The sequence below is a fragment of the Molossus molossus genome, unplaced genomic scaffold (genome assembly GCF_014108415.1).
Source record: "Molossus molossus isolate mMolMol1 unplaced genomic scaffold, mMolMol1.p scaffold_m16_p_20, whole genome shotgun sequence".
Lineage (NCBI taxonomy): Eukaryota > Metazoa > Chordata > Mammalia > Chiroptera > Molossidae > Molossus > Molossus molossus.
In genome coordinates this window covers 10,345,173-10,364,290 of record NW_023425356.1, presented here as the reverse complement: position 1 = coordinate 10,364,290, position 19,118 = coordinate 10,345,173, and the positions used below count along the sequence as shown (strand labels likewise).

Here is a 19,118-nt window from a genome sequence, read left to right as displayed (position 1 = left end):
AGCTGGTCACCTGCGTCCCAGGTTCTACACTTGTAACAAGGATGGGTGATTCCACTCCACACACGGAGAGAAAACATGGGTTAGAAAGACTGGACAAGTGCGTCAGCCTTTCTGACCCTGTCTCCTATCTGTACAGTAGGGATAATGTCACCTCTCTCTGGGTTGTTGTAAGGTTATAGGTCAGGTGTGCATGCCCCTGGCAGGGCCTCGCACATAGCAGTTGCCCTATAAAAGACCTAGGAAGGTACCCATGTCCCTGGGGTTCTGGGCTGCCACCTCTCACCTCCTCTTTGACCCAGGCGCTGTAGCCCGGGGGCGTGACCCCCAGCTGGATGATGCTGGCTGTGGTGAGTACAGCCATGCACAGTGGAGACACGAACTTCCACATGTAGAAATAGAAGCGGTAGGGCCGGAAGCCCAGCATCTCAGTCAGCTCCTGCATGAACCTGCCAGGTGCAATAGAGGGCCCAGGAGTTGGCACCCCCACTGTGCCTTCACATTACTGCATAGCTTCCTCCTCCAGGAAGCCTTCTCGGACCATTCCATCCCTCCCAGACTCTTCCATTCTTCACATTCAATGCTCCTGGTACATTATCTGTGGCCCGGCTGGCCTCTGGGAAGGCTCTGCTGTCTTCCTCTAACCTCCCCTGACTACATGAAGTCACATCCCACCCAGGGATATGATACAACTCTGCCCCCCCACCCCCCACCCACCCACCCAAACACACACACTGGCCTGGCTCTACACTCCCCCTGCTGGAACATAGGTAGAAGTGCACCTTCTCTAGTGTCCAGAATGCTGCCCTGACTTGGGGTTTCTATCTACCCTGCCTGTGGGTAGAATTCTAGGGCGCTAGCAGGCTGTGCCCATGAATGGCATTAAAAAAGATCACCTTTACCTCAATACCACCTAACTGAAATCTTGCAATTATTTCTGTTATAAATGCAAGCAACTACAGTAGTATTAACAATACCTGTAACTCTGTCAGCAACTGATTAAATCTGGTATTTTCCTATCCATTACAACTGAAGATACCTACAAATATCATTTATGCTCACAGCTACTTTGAAATAATCATTGTTATTCGAGCCATGGCTAGATCTTGTAACTTAATGCAGTAAAAATGAAGTACACAGATATTGCTACATCTCAGATTTGAAACATTACTTTGCTAATTTTCAATATAATGAGTTGTCTTACAATACTATATATTTTATCATTGCATTTAAAAATAATATTCTGAGACTGCCAGAGTCAGCTCCTTCTAGCAGCGTGTTCCAACCCTGGTCACGGGATCGCTCCGTCTTGTCACCAGCCCCTCCTGCACTCTCCCAGGAAGTGGGGGACCATATCAGCAACAGTGAGAGCGCCTGATTCCAAGACCGGGCCCAGACATCAGGGGCGGATCAGGCTGAGTGGTTAGTGGAGCCCTGGCTTTGCTGAGCCAGTGAGAGGCACCTGGTCCTGGGCTTTTGGGGATTCAGATTAGTTCTTAAATGAGGAATGAGGCCAGAAGCTGACAGTGAGCATAGTTCTGCCCTCGGCTCAAGCCAGTCCTTTCTTATTGCTGAATTCTCTTACCCACCCAGATCCCAAACTTAGTACCCAAACCACACCCGTCTCACACCCCCATGTAAATAGCCTTAGGGCTGTGAGTCAGGCTGCTGGAGTCTATGAGCGCTTGGAGAGTAGGGCCCCTTGTTACCCACTGGGTACTTAAGCTTCACAGAATTCTGAGAAGTTGGTACCAGGAAAGGTGCTCTGGTAATTTCATGTAGTTTAGGGTGATGTTAGGACCTGGACCCAGGAGACTCGCACCCTTAACCTTGCTCTGCCTCTCCCCAGCCAAGCCTCTTGAGCAGTGATGTCCTCTCTCTGAGCATCAGTTTCTCTAGCTGACCTGCAGGAGTAGGTTCGGCTCTGACTTCTGACTCTGTGATCTCCTGCCCCATTCACAGCAGCTCTCAGGGGAGTCGAGTTGGGACAGACCCCTCCTCCTGTCCCCACCCCGCCCCCACAGCCCTCTTACTTCTTGGTTCCATAGATCCAGGCAACAGCGATGTTCTCAAGGATGACAATGACGGTGAGCGGCAGGGTGGCTGAGTAGTCATCAAACATGGTGACAAAGTAGTTTCCGGAGCGCTGGACGAACAACAGCCCCACGAGGAATGCAAAGACACAGCAGCCCACTACAGAGAGCCGGGAGGCCGGTGTGGCGGCAGAGGTGCAGGTGGGTGGGGCCCTGGGGTCTTGGGGGCACCCAGGCCTCTCCCATTTCACCCCTCCCCCCAGCAGGTCTACAACCCACCCTCCAGCAGGTCCAGCCCTGTGGGTCAGGAATGAGTCAGTCAGAATCCAGTGTTTCTAAGTCAGAGCCACAACCCCGTCAGTGTCCCCAAGGGCAGCCCACAGGCCAGTGGAGGCTGATAGAGGAGTTGTTACCTGTGAACATCTCCTTGGGCACCTTGAAGGTGTCGATGATGGGCGTGGTAATGCCCGCCATGGTCCCGATCATACTGCCCAGGCCCAGGTTGATGAGCATCAGGAAGAACATGACGGACCAGAACGGGGAGGCAGGGAAGTGTGTCATGGCCTCGGTGAAGGCGATGAAGGCCAGGCCTGTGCCCTGCACGGACTGCGGGTGGAGGTGGAGAGCAAGGGCTCGGTGAGGGCCCATGCCCACCCTAGGAGCCCCTTCATTCATTCTCTGCCCTCAGAGCTTTAGGATTGACAATTCCCTCTTTCCTAGGGGTCTCCACCCCCACCTATATCCTGCTGCTTTGGCCAGTGGGTCTCAGACTTGAGTGAGCATCAGAACCCCTCCCCCACCAAGGGAGTAAAACAACCAATCCTGGAGTTCAGTTGCGGGGTCTGGAATCTGCAAGTTGTACAAGGATCCCAGGTCATTCAGATGAAGACGCTCACTTTTAGAAACACACCCAGCTCAAGACATTCTTCCTCTAAGAAGTCTTCCCTGATTGCTCCCAGCTCTGAGCTCCAGACCTTAATGTAGTGATCTCAGCCTTCACTGCCCCATGATCACAGTGGAACCTTTAAAGGCACCAATGCCTGGGTCTCACCCCAGGGGCAATGATTTGATTGGTCTGGAGGTAAAGCTGGGTATCAGGGTTTTCTAAAGCCCCCAGGGACTCTGATGGGCAGCCAAGGTGTAGAACAACTGCAGCAATGCTTAGGCCCCACACATGGACATCACTTGTACGTTGTCCTGTACTGTCCGGTGACTGTAGGGAGCACCTCCCCAATTGTGTGTGTACTTCTTGTCATTTGGATGTGATTAAGGTTGCAGCATATTGCAAAAGCCTGCTACGATCCTAGTTTTATTCAGAGGACCAGGTCATGCCCGGGAGAATGGGGCAGGGTCTCATGGAAGGGAGAGGTCCTTGATGCTGCCGGTCACTGGGATGAAACAGACAGGGCCCTTTTGCTCTCGCTCGCATGGGAACAGGACATGGGACACAGAACACAGCTCCCTCCGTGTCAGGATGGTGTCTGGAGCAGGCAGCTGACTTAATGTGGAGCTCAGATATCTCATAGGGACTGTCGCCTTCCTCCGCCCTGGAGAAGTGCAGGGTTGGCTCAGGTGGGAGGGAGCTGGCTCTGCCCCCGGTGAGCCTTGGTACCAGCTGGGTCCTAAAACCCTGTGGGTACGTCTCTCTCCTGTTCCCCCTTCTAAAAGAACAGTCATTTTGAAAGTTTACAGCTGTACAAATAGGGACAGAGCAAGGGTCCTGGACTGGGCAGCGGGGACAGCGGGGGAGGTGGCAGCTGTGAGACCCCGACAAGCTGCCAGCTTACAGGCTACTCCCCGTAAAACTGACAATATTAACACTCAACTCAGCACACCGTCAGGAGGGCCAAGGGGGACAGCAAAGGGCAGATCTAACGTGCACCGTGGTTTTCTGTGGCCGTGTACAAGGCAGTGTTCTGAGTAAGACGCGTGGCAGTGACTGGTGTGCAGGAAACCACTCAGTAGACTTGGAAGCCATCCTGCACACTCCTGTGACTCCTGTGATGTGTGTGTCAGCCTCGTCCCCTCCCTAAGACTCAGCTTACCTCAGGGCAGGGCGCTGGGCTGATACCTTTCCTTTCTGGACACATAGTAGGTCCTTGCTTATCAAGTAAACGCACGAGTCCCTGTTGGCTTTCTGGAGCCTGTGCCCAAGCCCCAGCCACCTCTGGCCTGTGCCTCCCGCCTGTCCCGGGCAGGGCAGCCTGTCCCATACCTTGTCTAGCTCGTCCTCCAGCAGGCAGGGATCGAGGCCCAGGGCTGAGAATTGGTCCTCTTTCACGGTCATGATGACCTTGTACATTTCCTCGTAGTCCTTGGTGGTCAGGTGGGAGAAATTGACGTGGGGGGGGATGAGGTCCTGGCTCAGGACGTTGCTGTGGAGGTACCCCAGGATTTTCTCGGCATTCCTGCAGCATAAAGGGGAGAGGACAAGGTAGAAAGGCAGGGGTGAGTACGATCCTGGGGGTACCTCTCAGGCAACCAGACAGGACCCCCAGCCATCAACACAGACATCTGTGAATCTGCCCTTGCGGTCCAGGACTGGGGACAGAGAACTCCTCTGATCACCACCGTTCAGCCCAGGGAGACAGGGACTCCCTGTCCACAGCCCACCTGCCCCTCCTGGGTAGGGTGGAAGGAGGGGAAAGGACAGGAGAGGTGCCACCTACTCAACCACGCATTTCTCGTTCATGATGTTGGCCTTGAAGCCCAGCACAGCAAACACCACGAGGGTGGCCAGCACCGAGGTGAAGAAGTTGATCAAGGACACCAGGGCGGCATCAAAGTGGCAGTTGTTATCCTGCTTGTTGTAGCTGGAGAAGGCGATGACGCCCCCAAAACCCAGCCCCAGGGCGAAGAAGACCTGGGTGGCCGCCTCCCGCCATACCTGCGGGTCCAGCATCTTGTCCAGCTATGCGGGAGGGGACATAGCAGGGGAGAAAAGAGACACACAGTAATAGTTTTATTTGAGTGCAGTGGAGTTCTCACCACACCCCTCTCTCACCTCAACAGAGTTCAGAGGCACCATGGCACAGTGGGAAAGAGCTGTGGCTGTGTGACCTTGGGCAAGTCCCCTAACCCCTCTGTAACTTTCCCCATGTGCAAAACACAGCTACCAGGAATATCAACTTCAGAGGATCATTTCAAGCTTAGGTAGGATAAACTAAACACTGCGTGCTGGCACAGTACGTTCTCAGTTCATGTGAACTGCTATCATTGCTTACCACGGAGCTATCATATGAAGGAACATCACCAGGGCCATCAGGTATGACGTGTGGTGCACAGCTCTAGGGAGTGCCACTCACTTCGACTGGAGTGTGAGTGGTGCCTCCTGGAGTTGTCCAGTGTACAGCCCGCACAATAGTACAAGAGAACTGAGAACATCAAGGCCTCCCTGAGACCTCCTCCACCTCAAACCATAAACAAAGACGCCAACGTTTTCCTCCTGCCCACCTGCTCTCCTTTTCCCGGAAATACAAGGCCCAATGTTCATTCATACACACCTACATGCTCCCGGTCAAGACGAACCCCACCTCACACAGCCCAACCTGCAGCACAGGTCCCAGACACGCCCCCGAGAGAGAAGCCCCTGCCTGACCCCACCTGCTCCCAGACCTGGCAGGACCCTGAGCCCCAACAGCACGGACATGGCAGTGGCACTCTCCAAAGCATTTCACACCCATCCTTCTTTTACTTCCTGTTCTCAAAGCAGGGGCCACAGCTTGGACCCAGCACAGGGCTTTAGAGTCAGACAGGCCGAGCTCTAACTCTGACCCCGTCTTCACTTAGCTGCGAAGACTTAGGTGGTAAGAACTGTTTTATGAGCCTCGGTTTCCTCACCTGAAAAGTGGGGATAATAGGAGTCTCCCTCCCAGAGTGAGAATGGAAAGTACAGCCAGCAGTCACGGCTGGCACACAGCAGCTCTGAGCTCCGCCGAATGCCTCCCCTAGGCGGGTCGGGGGCTGGGGGAGGGGCAGGGACGATTATCCACATTCTGAAAGAGTACACTGAGGCCCAAAGGTGAAATGACTTGCCCAAAGTGATGGGCTTGCCAGCTGGGGCAGAGGAGTTTCTAAAAGACAGACCGTCTCCCGCTAGCCCAGCGCCCTCCTAACACCACCTCCTGACTCAGTCGGCCTGTAAAGCAGGAGGCGAAATCACCTGCTGGGGGCCAGGTGTGCTGGGAGGGAAGGTCTGACCATTCAGACAGGTGAAAGCGCTCTAAATGGTCCCTGCAGAGCATGGACAGTGAGGCCACCAGAGGAATGGAGCAGGTCATCTTCATTCCAAAAGGGATACGGCCCACATTTCCTTATGCACAGGCCCTGGGGCCAGGCTGGTTTTGGAAGGCAGGCTTCTGTTGATGGTCTTGTGGTAGAAAGGTAACAGGGTGCCTATACCACATAACTTCATAGAGCCCAGGCGGGGTCTGGGACACACCTGTAATCAAACACATTCATATTTTTGCCGCAGGATTATAACTATTCCCACCACGTGAATCAATGAAGACTATAAATAGCCTCACATCTGCTCAGGTCATTTTGCCACAAAATGAGTTAAGAAAGAAAGAAAGAAAGAAAGAAAGAAAGAAAGAAAGAAAGAAAGAAAGAAAGAAAGAAAGAAAGAAAGAAAGAAAGAAAGAAAGAAAAAGAAAGACACCACTTTTTGTTTTTCAGGGCTATTTGCATTCGGGCATTGTAAATAAGGAGATAGGGGCCTCATGCCCCTAATAGAAGTTTGAAGAGTTAAAAAAAAGAAAGAGAAAACACAGTAGTCCTTCCTTACCAGTGGTTTTCCTTTCTGTGCTTTCAGTCACTTATGGTCAACTGTGGTCCGAAAATATTAAATGGAAAATTCCAGAAATAAACGATTCATAAGTTTTAAATTGTGCGTCATTCTGAGCAGTACGGTGAAATCTCACGCTGTCCGGCCCGGGAGGTGAATCACCCCTTTGTCCAGCAAATGGATGCACACAGTATTGTTACTCGATGGTTAGTCATTAGAGCCATCGTATTTACCAGGTTGACTGTCACGGTAGCACATATTTGTGTTCAAATAACCCTTATTTGACTTAGTAATGACTCCGAAGTGCTAGAGTGGTGATGCTGGCAATCAGATGTGCCAAAGGGAAGCCACAGTGCTGCTTGTAAGCGAAAGGGTGTGTATGCGTAGGGAGCACTGTGGTACATGTAGGCTTTGGTACTATGCACAGTTTCAAGCATCCACTGGGGGTCTTGGAACGTATCCCCTGCATATATGGGGGGATGTTGTAGCCATAGTCCCACTGGTAAAGGACTTCTGCATCTCCTCTCTCCTGGGTGGGTTTTTAAAAAAAGATCCTCCCAAAACATTCCAGAAATGGGCAGAGGGGTTACTTATGCTGGCATTCACTGATGTGATAGATGTCAATCATGACAGTTCTGCCAATCTGGAACCTGGCACCTCTCTCGGGCTAGAAAACGACCTCGTGGGAGGGCTCTGGGTGGTGAGTTCTAACTAGAAAGAAGCAAAAGATGTTGTAACAGAGGGCAGGTTAAGCTGGACCTAGCTCTGGTCATGCCGTTTGCTGTTGAAAAACCTCTGCTGGTTCCCCACTGTCAGCTAGAAAATTTCTCCCCCTCTGTTTTGAACTCTAACTGCAGTGAACTTACTATTCTTTAAAAGCATCATGATCTCCTACCTGCGGTCTTTGCCCAGCCTATTTCCTCTGTCTGGAATGCTCCTTCCTCCTACTCACTGTCTGGTGAACTCTTATTTATATCTCAAAACCCAGCACAAATATCACCTCCTCTTTGAAGCTTTTCCTGACTGCCTCTAGTCATGGTCGTAGACTCTCACAGCTCATCGACACCCACATTACTGGCATGTGTGTCTGTCTTCCTTTCTACACTTTGTGCTTCTTAGGGATGAAGCCCACCTGCTGTCATCTGTATGAGCAGAACCTGGCACATGGAAGAAAAGGAAAGAGTGGGGTAGGGTGGGGGGACGAGAGAGACAAGCGAAGGCTGACCTGTGTTCTAAAGTGAGCTGAGTCAGGCACCTTCAGTACTGAATGCTTGCTGTTCCTTGAACTTAGAGGGGCTCTTTCAGGATGTCTGGGGTGATGGTACATGATTTCAACAAGGTCCTGATCATAGTGGCAACAGAGAATGAACCCATGACCAGACCTAAGGAAGCTCAGGGTCCTTTCCAAGCATCAGAATGTGGCTGCGGGGGAGATGTGGCAAGCAGGCTTTTCCACCAAAGACAAGCTCATACCCTTCTCGGGGTGCCCCCGGCAAACAGCAATGGCTCCCTGTCATATCCTTGGCACAATGGCTGAGTCACTTCCTCATGCAGGGAACAAGGGGTTCCATGCCATTGGACTCCTTGGCATGAAGAGACTTTTTGAATCCACAAGCAGCTGCTAGTACCCAGCCTGAGCGGGTCTGTGACAGGAGCCCACACCCTTGTTCCCTAGCACTGCCGGGCACCTGCCTGTGTGCGAGAGCCAGACAGCCCACAGGACACCAGGTGGCACTGGAGCGCCCGTTCCCACTGCCGAGGAGCACGAGAGTAATAACAGCTGACACTGCGCCCTCTGCACGCCAGCAGCAGCCCTACGCGGGCCCTCTCCTGACAACTGCGACAGCCACCATGGTTCACCCCATCTTGCAGCTGAGGAAACTGAGGCCCTCAGAGGCCAAGAAATTTGCCCTCTAACTGCGGAGCGATGAGCTGGGATATGGACGGGATCATGTGGCTCAGAGCACGCCCTCTGCCGACAGGCTGGGCTGCCCTCGTCATCCTGCTCAGAAGCCTCGCTCTAACCCGGAGCCCACAAGGTCCCCCATCTGCCTCCACCCCGGGCCTTTGGGACGTGCAGGAAGCCCGCTCTCTTCTCTAAGGGTTCACACACACCCTGACCCTTGACCAGTGTGTCTCCCTGCCAGGACTGCTCACTTGTCTAGACCCCAGAGGCAGTAACACCCGAAGCTCAGCTTGTGCTGGTCCCAGCCGGAAGGCTGGTGTGGCTTCTTCCATTGTGACTGCTTACAGGTAATGCAGTCATGTGGTTTAATTCTTTTTTGAATCCTCACTCGAGGGTATTTTTCCATTGAGTTTCAGATAAAGTGGGAGGGAGGCAGGGAAGGAGAGAGAGAGAGAAACATCAATGTGAGAGAGTCATCGACTGGTTGCCTCTTGCACGACCATAACCAGAGCCGAGGACCGAACAGCAACCGAGGCACATGCCCTTGACTGGAATCAAACCTGAGACTCTTTGGTCCGCAGGCCACCGCTCTAACTGCTGAGCCAAACAGGCCAGGACAGCCATGTGGTTTAAAACTCCAGAAGGGGAAAAGGGTCCACAGTAGGTCTCCCTTTCCTCACCTGTGTCCCAGGTGCCCTCTTTCCTTACCTACACGTAACCGTGACATCAGTTTCTTGCATGCCCTTCTGGTGATATTTCATGCTCTCCACCCTCCTGGGCCACCGCCCTAGCCTCCAGCCTTGATGTTTCCTCAGTGTGCTGAGCTGGGAACCTGCAGAATTCCAGGGCTCCTGGCAAGCTGCCCCCTAGGCCCCTCACTGCCTCATCCCCACGCTCTGCCCAAGGGACCACCGGGCCTGGCCCCTCAGTCCCTGGGCCCCATGTACCTCGGCTGCTGCAAAATGTCCATGACTCCAGGGTCGTCCTTCTTCATCTGGACTTTACCTGGGATGACTGGACCTGTCCCTGCTCTGACCCAAGCCTCCACCCCTGCCTAACTGCTGGCACCCTGCCATCCAGCCCCTGGAACTGTCTGGCATCAGCCAACCCCCCATCTCCACACCCTTCTCTGGAGGCTCCTGCACCTTCTGGCTCCGACTCTGGGGTTCTCCAGCCTGGCTGCACATTAGACCCTCAGGGCGAGCTTAGAGGAACCCGGACACCACCTGGCTCCACACCTGTGCTCAGATGAACTAGTCCGCTCGCTGGCTGTGATTGGCAGGGGTCGGCCCGGGCACTGCCATTCCCCTGTTGCTACAGCTCCCGGGAACCGGCTGGGCAGGGCAGGGCGGAGCAAGCCTGGCTCCAGGGGGCAGGGTGCCGGCAGTCAGGCAGGGTGGAGGCCCGAGTCCCAGGCTTTCCCCGCACCCTCTCAGGGGCAGGCTGTTTTCTGGCGCACCCATGGGACATTTGGGCCTGGAGGTGGCCACGGTGCTGCCTGTCCATTCAGGTCACTGCCCCACAGTCCACTGTGCATCTCCTCCTCTCTTTCCAGTGTAACCTCAGCCTTCCTGCTGCGTGATTTCAGTATCTGTCTGCCTCTCGGTCCCTTCACCACCTCCCGTCCACTGACCTTGGCCCTCCCCCACTCCTGCGGTCTTTGTCATAATGTCTGTGCTCCAACTATGACTTTAATGTTAAGGACCCCACACTGCAAAGCACCCTGCCTTTTCAGCTCACTTCCTCTGGTACCTTGGCTCCAAAGCCTTCACCCCACTGGGATCTGCCCTCACTCTCTGCCATTCACCCTGTCTGTGTCCTAACTTCCCCTCCTCGCCAGCTTAGTCCACGGGCCGTCCTTCAGTCACTCTCTCGCTGACATTCTCAACTCCCCTGCATCTCTCCATCGTCATCGCTTGACAAACTCCTCACCCTGGTGACACCCAACCCCCATCTACTTGGGGCTGTTCCCAAGCAGCTAAACATATCAGGAGAATTCACACCATGCACACCTGGGGCCCTGGACAGGTGGGACCTTGGACAAGTTAGTGTACCTTTCTGTCCTTCCGTTTCCTGCGTGCAAAATGGCGGTAACAGCAATGTCTACATCCAGGATTGGTATGAGTTTAAATGAGCTAATACACGGGAGGTGTGTATACAGGGCCTGGCACACAGTAAGCACCGTCCACTGTAGAACACACAATTGTTCTGCCTGACCAGTGTGGCTCAGGGGATTGAGCATCGTCCCATGGACTGAGAGGTCCCAGTTCGATTCCCAGTCAGGACACATGCCCAGGTTGCAGCCTGGATCCCCACTGGGGGTGTGCAGGAGGCAGCCCATCAATGTTTCTCTTTCATATTGATGTTTCTATCTCTCTCTCCCTTCCTCTCTCTCTAAAAAAATCAATTAAAACATATTAAAAAAAAAAACCACACAATCGTTCTAAGTGCCGTGCTGGCCCACTTCACGGCACACTCCTGACCCCTCCCCTCTGGGGACCCTGGGTGCTGCACGCATTCCTCACCTCGTGCACGGATACTTCACACGCACCCCCAGGCCTCCAGCCCTCCTCCACCATCCTGCTGTCAGCTGGTGACCTTGCTTCCTGCTTGGAGAAAAATGACACGAGCAGCCGAGAGCGCCAGCGACAGCAGCTCCTCGCCGCAGCTCCCAGCTGCCAGCATCTGTGCCCACGGCAGGCCTGTCCCTCCTGCTCCCGTGGGGACGGTGTGTGCCCCCTCGCTCCTGCCTGTTCAAGGACATTGGCTGCCTTCTTTCTGATAGCATCAATTTCCCCCTTTATTGGATTTGTTTCCTGTGTAATTCAGTGGTTTCTGATATATCACAGAGCCGCGCAGCTGTGGGATTGTGGTTGGTAAGATACTTGGTCTTCATCCACAATCCCCCTCCATCCACAGCTCCTGAAACCCTTGGAATTTCCTGTGCGGAGAGGGATAAAGGTGCCTTGTGTCATGAGTAAGGTGACTTTTAGACCCTAACTAACGCTGGTGGCTGGTTGCCAGGAGAACCGACTAGTGATCAGAGGGTTGCAACTTTCAGTCCCCCCGCCAACTTCAGGGAGGGGAGGGGGACTAGAGATTGAATCAATCACTAGTAGCCACTGATTTCATCAAACGTGTCTGTATAATGAAGCCTCCATAAAAGCCACAGAGGACAGTCCTGAGAGCTCAGGCTGGTGAACGCGTGGAGATGAGGAGACAGCAGCCACCTGCAGGCCACGGAAGCCCGCGCCCCTCCCCATACCTTGCTTCGTGAGCTCCCGTCTGGTTGTTCCTGAGCTACATCCTTTATAATAAACTGGTGTCTCTGAGTTCTGCGAGCCATTCTAGCAAATTAACTGAACCCAAGGAGGGGGTCAAGGGAGCCTCTTATTTATTTATTTTGTATCCTCACCTGGGGATATTTTTCCATTTATCTTCAGATAGAGTGGGAGGAAGGGAAGGAGAGGGAGAGGGAGAGAGAGAGAGGTACACATCGAGTGGTTGCCTCCCATATGACCTCAACCAGGGCCGGGGACAAACCACAACTGAGGCACGTGCCCTTGACGGGAATCGAACCTGCAACTCATTGGTCCGTGGGCCAATGCTCTGACCACTGAGCCAAACTGGCCAGCGTGGAACCTCTTATTTCCAACCAGTAACAACCTGGGTTTGTGACTGGCTTCTTCAGTGGGGGCAGTCTCGTAGGACTGAACCCTTAACCTGTGAAATTTCATTCTATCTCTGGACAGTCTGAGAATTGAGCTGGATTGAGTTGAGCTCTCAGACACCCAGCTGGTGTTCCGAGAATTGCTTGTTGGAGGTGTGGGAGACACTCTCCCCATATTGGAAATTAAGTCTCAGAACACAATTTAACAGCCATCACCACAATAGATTTTAGAACATCTAGCAGCCATTACCATAATCAATTTTAGAATATCTTCATCGCCCTGAAAAGAAAGTCCATAACCATCACCAGTCACTCCCCATTTCTCCCCCAGCCTCCCCACAAACCCGGCCCTGAGCAACCGCTAATCTGCTTTCCGTCTCCACAGATTTGCCTATTCTGGATGTTTCATGTAAATGGAATCAAACAACATGTGGTCTTTTGTGACTGGCTTCTTTCATTTAACATAATGTCTTCAAGGTTCACCCATATTGTAGCATGAATCAGTACTTCATTCTTTTTATGGCTGGATCATGGTTCCACTGTAGGGATATACTGTCCTTTATTTTTCCATTTGTCTGTTTATGGACATTTGAGTTGCTTCTACTTTTTGGCTATTGCAAACAATGATGCCATGAACACTTGTGTACACGTTTTTGTGTGGACATATGTTTTCAGTTCTCTTGGATGTGTGCCCAGGAGTGGAATTGCTGGGTCATATGCTAACTCTGTCTAACCTTTTGAGGAACTGCCAGATTGTTCTTCCAGAGCAGCTGCACCGTTTTACATCCCCACCAGCAGTGTATGATGGATTATTTTTATCATAGAAAATTCTGAAATAACACCTTTGATCCCATGGCCCTGTCCAGTTAGCACCCCATTTCTCATGTCTCTGCCCCTTTTTACAGCAAAACGCCTGAAAATAAGTAGTGTCTGTTGCTTGTCTCCAATTTCTCACCTTCAATTTTCCCTTGAACCTATTACTACAAGACTTTGTCCCCAGCATGCCACCAAAACAACTCTTGTCAAGATCACCAGTGACCTCTCTGCTGTGAAGGGCATCCACTGGTCATTTCTCAGGCCGCATTACCTAGTCTCTTGGAAGCTCTGGATATGGCTGATCATTCCCTTCTTCTTAAAGCACTTTCTCCACTTTGTCTCTGGGATGGATGTCTCCCCCTCCTCCTCCTCCTCCTCCTTCTTCCTCATTGGCTATCTTTCCCCCAAACTCTAAACTCTGGGACCACTTCTCAGACCACTTCTCAATTCTCAGACCACTTCTCTGTCTCCCTTCATCCTCAGGGTGGCTGTAACCAGTCCACGACTTTAAATTCTTAGACTCCCAAATTTATACTTCCATCCAACGTCCAGACTCATCTATCCAACCACCCACTCAACATTTCCACTCAGATGTCAGACTTCAGATCTGCCGTGTCCAAAACGGTACTCTTGGTGTTCCCCACCACACCTGCTCCTCCCACCATCTTCCCCCATCGCCATCAATGTCAACTCCATCCTAGGTTGCTCAGGCAAAAGGCCTTGGGGGTCGTCATCCCTGACTCCTCTCTTTCTCTCACACCTCACATTCAATCCAATAGCAAATCACAGGAAGTAACTTTGCTTCCTTAACGTATCTTCCATCTGACCACTTATCATTCCCATTGCCATTACCTGGGCTCCAACCACAGGCGCCTCTCACCTGGAATGCATTCACCTGGATGCAGCCTCCTAGCAGGTCTCCCTGCCCCGCCCTTGACCGCTCAGGTTCTCTAAGGCAGCCAGTGATCCTTCGAAGATAAAGTCAGATCATGTCGTTTCTCTACTCAGAACTCTCCAGGGGCTCCCATTTCACCTAGAATTCACACCTAAGTTCTTACCTGGCCTACAAAATCCTCATAATCTGGCTTCCCACTGCCCCCTGACTACGTCCTACCTCTCCCCACTCCTGCTCCAGCAACACTAGCCTCCCCAAGTGTACAGACACATCCAATGTCAAGGCCTTCCGTGTACTGTTCTCTCAATGGAATGTGCTACCTCAAGTATCCACACGGCCTGCTTCCTCACTTCCTTCGGGTCTTCACTCAAATTCACTTTCTCAACAAGGCCTTCCCTGAGCACACTGTCTAGAGCAACCCCTTCCCCCGGTACCGCTCAGTCCTTTTCCCACTTTATTTTTCTCCTTACCAACATGATCCAGCATCTCCTTATCTCATGTAGTCTGTCTCCACCACTAAAATGCCAGCTCCAGGAGCTTTGTCAGCTTTGCTCACTGCTGGATCCCAGGACCCACAACAGTGCCCAGAACATAACAGGCATTCGTTGAACCTTTGCTGAATGAAGGAATAAATGCATGATAGTCATTTGGGTTTTCAGTCTTTTGCTGCTAAAACAAAATGCTGTAACGACCGGTACTGTGCATAGATCACTTTGCTTGCGAGTAAGCACATCCAGGAGTGGAATCCCTGGGCCGAAGGACATGAGCACTTGCAATTTTGATAAACATTCCCTCGAAGTTTGGAGGGTTAAAAAATCTGCCATAATCCACCACTTTATGTTGGGCAAATCACATGATTAATGGCATGGTACCCCACATGGACTTATGTTTTTAACTGGATAGAAAGAAAGCAATCAGGAGAGAAGTGGCCTATTCAAGAAATTCATTAGCCATTAACATGAGTTAGTGTCCCATTAAAAATGCTACTGGTCATCATGGTATCCTGACCACAGCGCATTTGTCATACTCAGGAACTACTTGAAGTCATGGGCTGAAGTCCAGGTCCTACAACTTGGATTATCTCAGATGTTGGAACACTGTGCAGGAGGAAGCACCTTCCAGGTCATGCAGCACATCCATGGCGAACCCACGTTTCTTTCAGGATTCTGAGATGCCTCGGCTGAAAATCTTCTTGGACTCTGACATGGCTGCCAAATGGCACGACTGTCGTTTACATTGTAGTTTTTGTGAATGGGCCAGTGCACAGCCTGGGCAGCTGTGTGCAGCCGTGACCCTGATACTCTGTAGCACCATTCCAGGGCAAGAAGTTAAAATGGTTCCAGGGTCCTCACATCTCACCGGTCCGTGCTGGGACAGCCACGGCTCTGCAGCAGGAGTCTGCCACGTCTGGGCTGTCGGACAATTGTTTCCAGGAGTGGGTATTTTTGCAGCTGACTCGGAGGGATTTTTACATAGGAGCCTCACCCCAGCCATTACTACTAGCCTTACCTGCCTCACACAGTGGCACAGGTGGTGTTGATGATCCTTGATGGAGGAGTTTGGCCTCTGAGGCCCTCGGGCCCCCTTTCCCTGCTGAATACATCCCTCCAGGGTCAAGGGCAGGAGCTGCTCCACAGAACTGCTCAGTAGGCAAGGTCTCAAGATGGGCCCCACAGATTCCGTCCATACTGAAAGTCACAAGAGCTAGGTGGGCTAGGGGCACACCTGCTGGTTCTTGGTGACCTGGCTCCTCTAGAGCCTTCTGGATTTCTTTCTTTCTATTGATTTTTAGATAAAGGGAGAGGGAGAGAGAGAGAGAAACATCGATTGGCTGCCTCCTGCATGCTCCCCACTAGAGATGTGGCCCACAACCTGGGCATGTGCCCTGACCAGGAATCGAACTGGTGACCTCTTGGTGCATGGGTTGACGCTCAACCCCTGAGCTACACCGGCTGGGCTGGATTTATTTCTTTATACTTTACCTTGTGAAGACTCTGGCCTCTGCAAATGCTGAAGTGGAATTAAAGGTTTCCTGAACATCCAGGACAGGGTTTTGCAAAGGATGGCCCTGCTGTTCAAAGTGCACACAACCATTTTGCACCCATCTGGTTGACAATAACTGAAGTCTAACCAAAGTGGAGCAACTGGTGCTCTCATATACAATTGGTGGGAGTGTTCATAGATGCAACCACTTTAGAGAGCAATTTGGCCAACATCTAGTAAAACGGAAGATATGCATAACCTTTGGGATAGCAATTCCACTCCTAAACACATACACCCTAGAGAGACTTGTGCATACAAACATCTGTGTAATAATGTTTATCACAGCATTATTAGCAATGGTGAACACTGGCAAAAACTTAAATGATCATCAGCTACAGAATGAATAAATCAATTTTAGTTCAGTGCTATAATAGAATACTATACAGCAGTGAAAATGGATGCACTAGAGCTACATATATCATTAGAGCTAAATCTTGAAAAACAGTGTGGAGCAAAAATAAAAGCAAGCTGCTGAAGTTTGCATAGAAAATGATGCTATTCATATACAGTTTAAAAGTGTGCACAAATGGCTATATGCTGTTTATGGATGTACATATCTGTATTACAAAAATTTTTTAATGTTCCAGCAGGATAAATCCCCAATTCAGGATAGTGGTTACCTTTGGGAGGGAAGGGAGTGGGATCAGGGCAGGCTATAATGATCTGTACTATTTTATTTCTTAAGAATGTTTATTATATTATTATGTATGTGTGTTTATATGCCTGAGATATTTCACAAATAAAAAGGTATCTTAAAGAGTATCTGAGCAGTGTTGTCTGTGCTGGGACCAGCAGCCGACATGACTCGGTTCCCTTGCTCCTGATTGAACACCGGGCCTTCCCAACACCCCACAGGGCTCATCTAGAGACTGAGCGAGGCTCCCCCTTTGCCACCCTCTCCAGAGGATCTCATTTCCTCAGAAAGCTCAGTAAAGTGTAATTGAAAGACTCAAGTGTACACTTTAGACTGATTCTAGAAATACAGTTGAAGTCACTCATAAAACAGTTGGTTTTCTTCTCATAGCTGGTTTCCCCCAAAGAAACCAAGTTTGCATTTTCTCTCTCTTTTTTTTATCCTCACCCGAGGACATTTTCCCATTTTTTGTTCAGACAGAGTGTGAGGGAGAGAAAAGAAGAGAGAGAGAGAGAGAGAGAGAGAGAGAGAGAGAGAAACATCGATGTGAAAGAGACACATCAAGTGGCTGCCACCCACACGACCCAACCAGGGCCGGGGACAACTGCAACCGAGGTACGTGCCCTTAGCGGGGAACCGAACCCGGGCCAACGATCTAACCGCTGAGCCAAACCGGCCAGGACGCATTTTTCTCCTTAGTCAGACACCACGTTTTCACAACAACCCTGCGCCAGCCACGCGGCCCAGGAGTCACACTCGGGCCTCTGGAGATTCACTAAGTGCTTCATGAAGTGGACCTCCATGGTGGTTCCCATAGAAACCTGAGGAGTGTCTTCCCAGCATGCCGAGGCGGTTTCTGTGGTCTGGCGGAGACAGAGCCCTGGGTCTTGCACACTGCCACCCCAACCCCCCAACACCGGGAGCTGGGAATTTCAAACCCCACTAGATCAGGATTCTTCTCCCTGTGTCATCTGCAAGAACTTTCTGTGTATTTTAAGTGTGAGTGTGTGTGTGAACACACGTGTGACATGGCACTGTTGAGGGCCAATGTTAAAGCCTCAAGCTGGCAGGGTTGGGACCCACATCTGTGCAATGGAGTCCCACCAGGCCCCTGCCAGTTGCTGATCGGTCAGCTGACATTTGGAGGTGGGCTTCCCAGCCTGCCCAGCAAGGTTGCTAATTACATTGCTTGGGGCGCCTTGAAGGACACTCCAACCTGCATTGGAAATTCTCTTATTCCTCAGTGGACTGGCTCATGCCAGCTGTGCCCAGTGGTCTAACAGGGATAGAGAGGCAGGACACATGGTGTGCAGAGAGCACTGGGAGGAACCTTGGTGACCATCGCAGGACTCCTGTGCAGGCCTGTGAAATGGGCACAGTGGTCCTGCTTCGCCCCTTTTCTGGGCTGCTGGGAGGACTGAATGAGAGGAGATGTGGATGGATTTGGTGAGGGTAAAATCACTGACCATGTGGTCTGTTACCGTTAATAAAACAGTGACATTGTTCCCCTGATTTGGATACAAGCTGGGCTTCCCCCTGGAGCTTCCTTCTCTTAGGCATCTTCTTGGTTTCTGCTGTCACCGATGCACCCCAGGAAACCCCCACCCCTCCCTGTCCCTACGCCCCACCATTGTCTCAAGCACACCCAGTGCTTCTCCGGTCTGGCTCCTGTGGTCCCTTTGACTGCAATGAACTTCTGACGCTCACTGAAATCCTATCTGCTTCCGGAGCCTCAGTTCATGAGCCACCTCCTCCCTGAAGCTGCTTCTGAGTTCACCCAAATTAATGTGATATCCCTTTCCTTGGGACCTGAGGGCAGGGCCCACGCTCACCCCGTGCACCCCTCCAGGGCCTGACCCAGCAGGGCCTCCGCGAGTTATGCTGCATGGGCTGACAGGCTGCTGGAGATGTGGGCAGCAGACACCTACCTTGGGAGTGAACATGTGCAGGATGCCATCGACGGCCCCTCGAAGCAGCAGCCCCCGGACCAGGAAGCAGGCCAGCACCACGTAGGGGAAGAGGGAGCTGAAATACATCACCTGTGGAGAAGACAGGGACCCACCGTGGGGCAGGGCCCTCCTGCAGCTGGCACTTCCCTCCCCACTCACAGCTGGGGCACATGAGCCTCCTCTGAGAGCTGCAAAAAGCAGAGCCCTAGGACCCCTGGGCACGGGGCCAACCCCACCGCATGTCTGGTCTGGAGCCAAGGCAGAAACAGGAGCACAGAAAAGCTGGAGTCAGCATGGCTGGGCCTGGGGCTGGTTTTCTCCTTTCAAGGGCTGGCGGGGCTGGGCCCACAGCCTCCTCACCCCCAAGGGCTGCCAACGGGGCGAGGAAC

General features: G+C 52.0%; 1 protein-coding gene across 1 annotated transcript in view; it reads right to left on the bottom strand.

The window, feature by feature from the left end:
* SLC6A17 (solute carrier family 6 member 17) overlaps positions 1 to 19,118 on the bottom strand; it is a 43,962-nt gene that overhangs the window by 1,606 nt on the left and 23,238 nt on the right. The window contains exons 6-11 of the mRNA XM_036272981.1: positions 18,709 to 18,819; positions 4,700 to 4,941; positions 4,246 to 4,438; positions 2,444 to 2,636; positions 2,031 to 2,190; positions 284 to 446 (exon numbers count right to left, since the gene is read on the bottom strand). Coding sequence (XP_036128874.1) covers positions 284 to 446; positions 2,031 to 2,190; positions 2,444 to 2,636; positions 4,246 to 4,438; positions 4,700 to 4,941; positions 18,709 to 18,819 — 1,062 coding nt within the window. The remainder of the gene's footprint in view (positions 1 to 283; positions 447 to 2,030; positions 2,191 to 2,443; positions 2,637 to 4,245; positions 4,439 to 4,699; positions 4,942 to 18,708; positions 18,820 to 19,118) is intronic.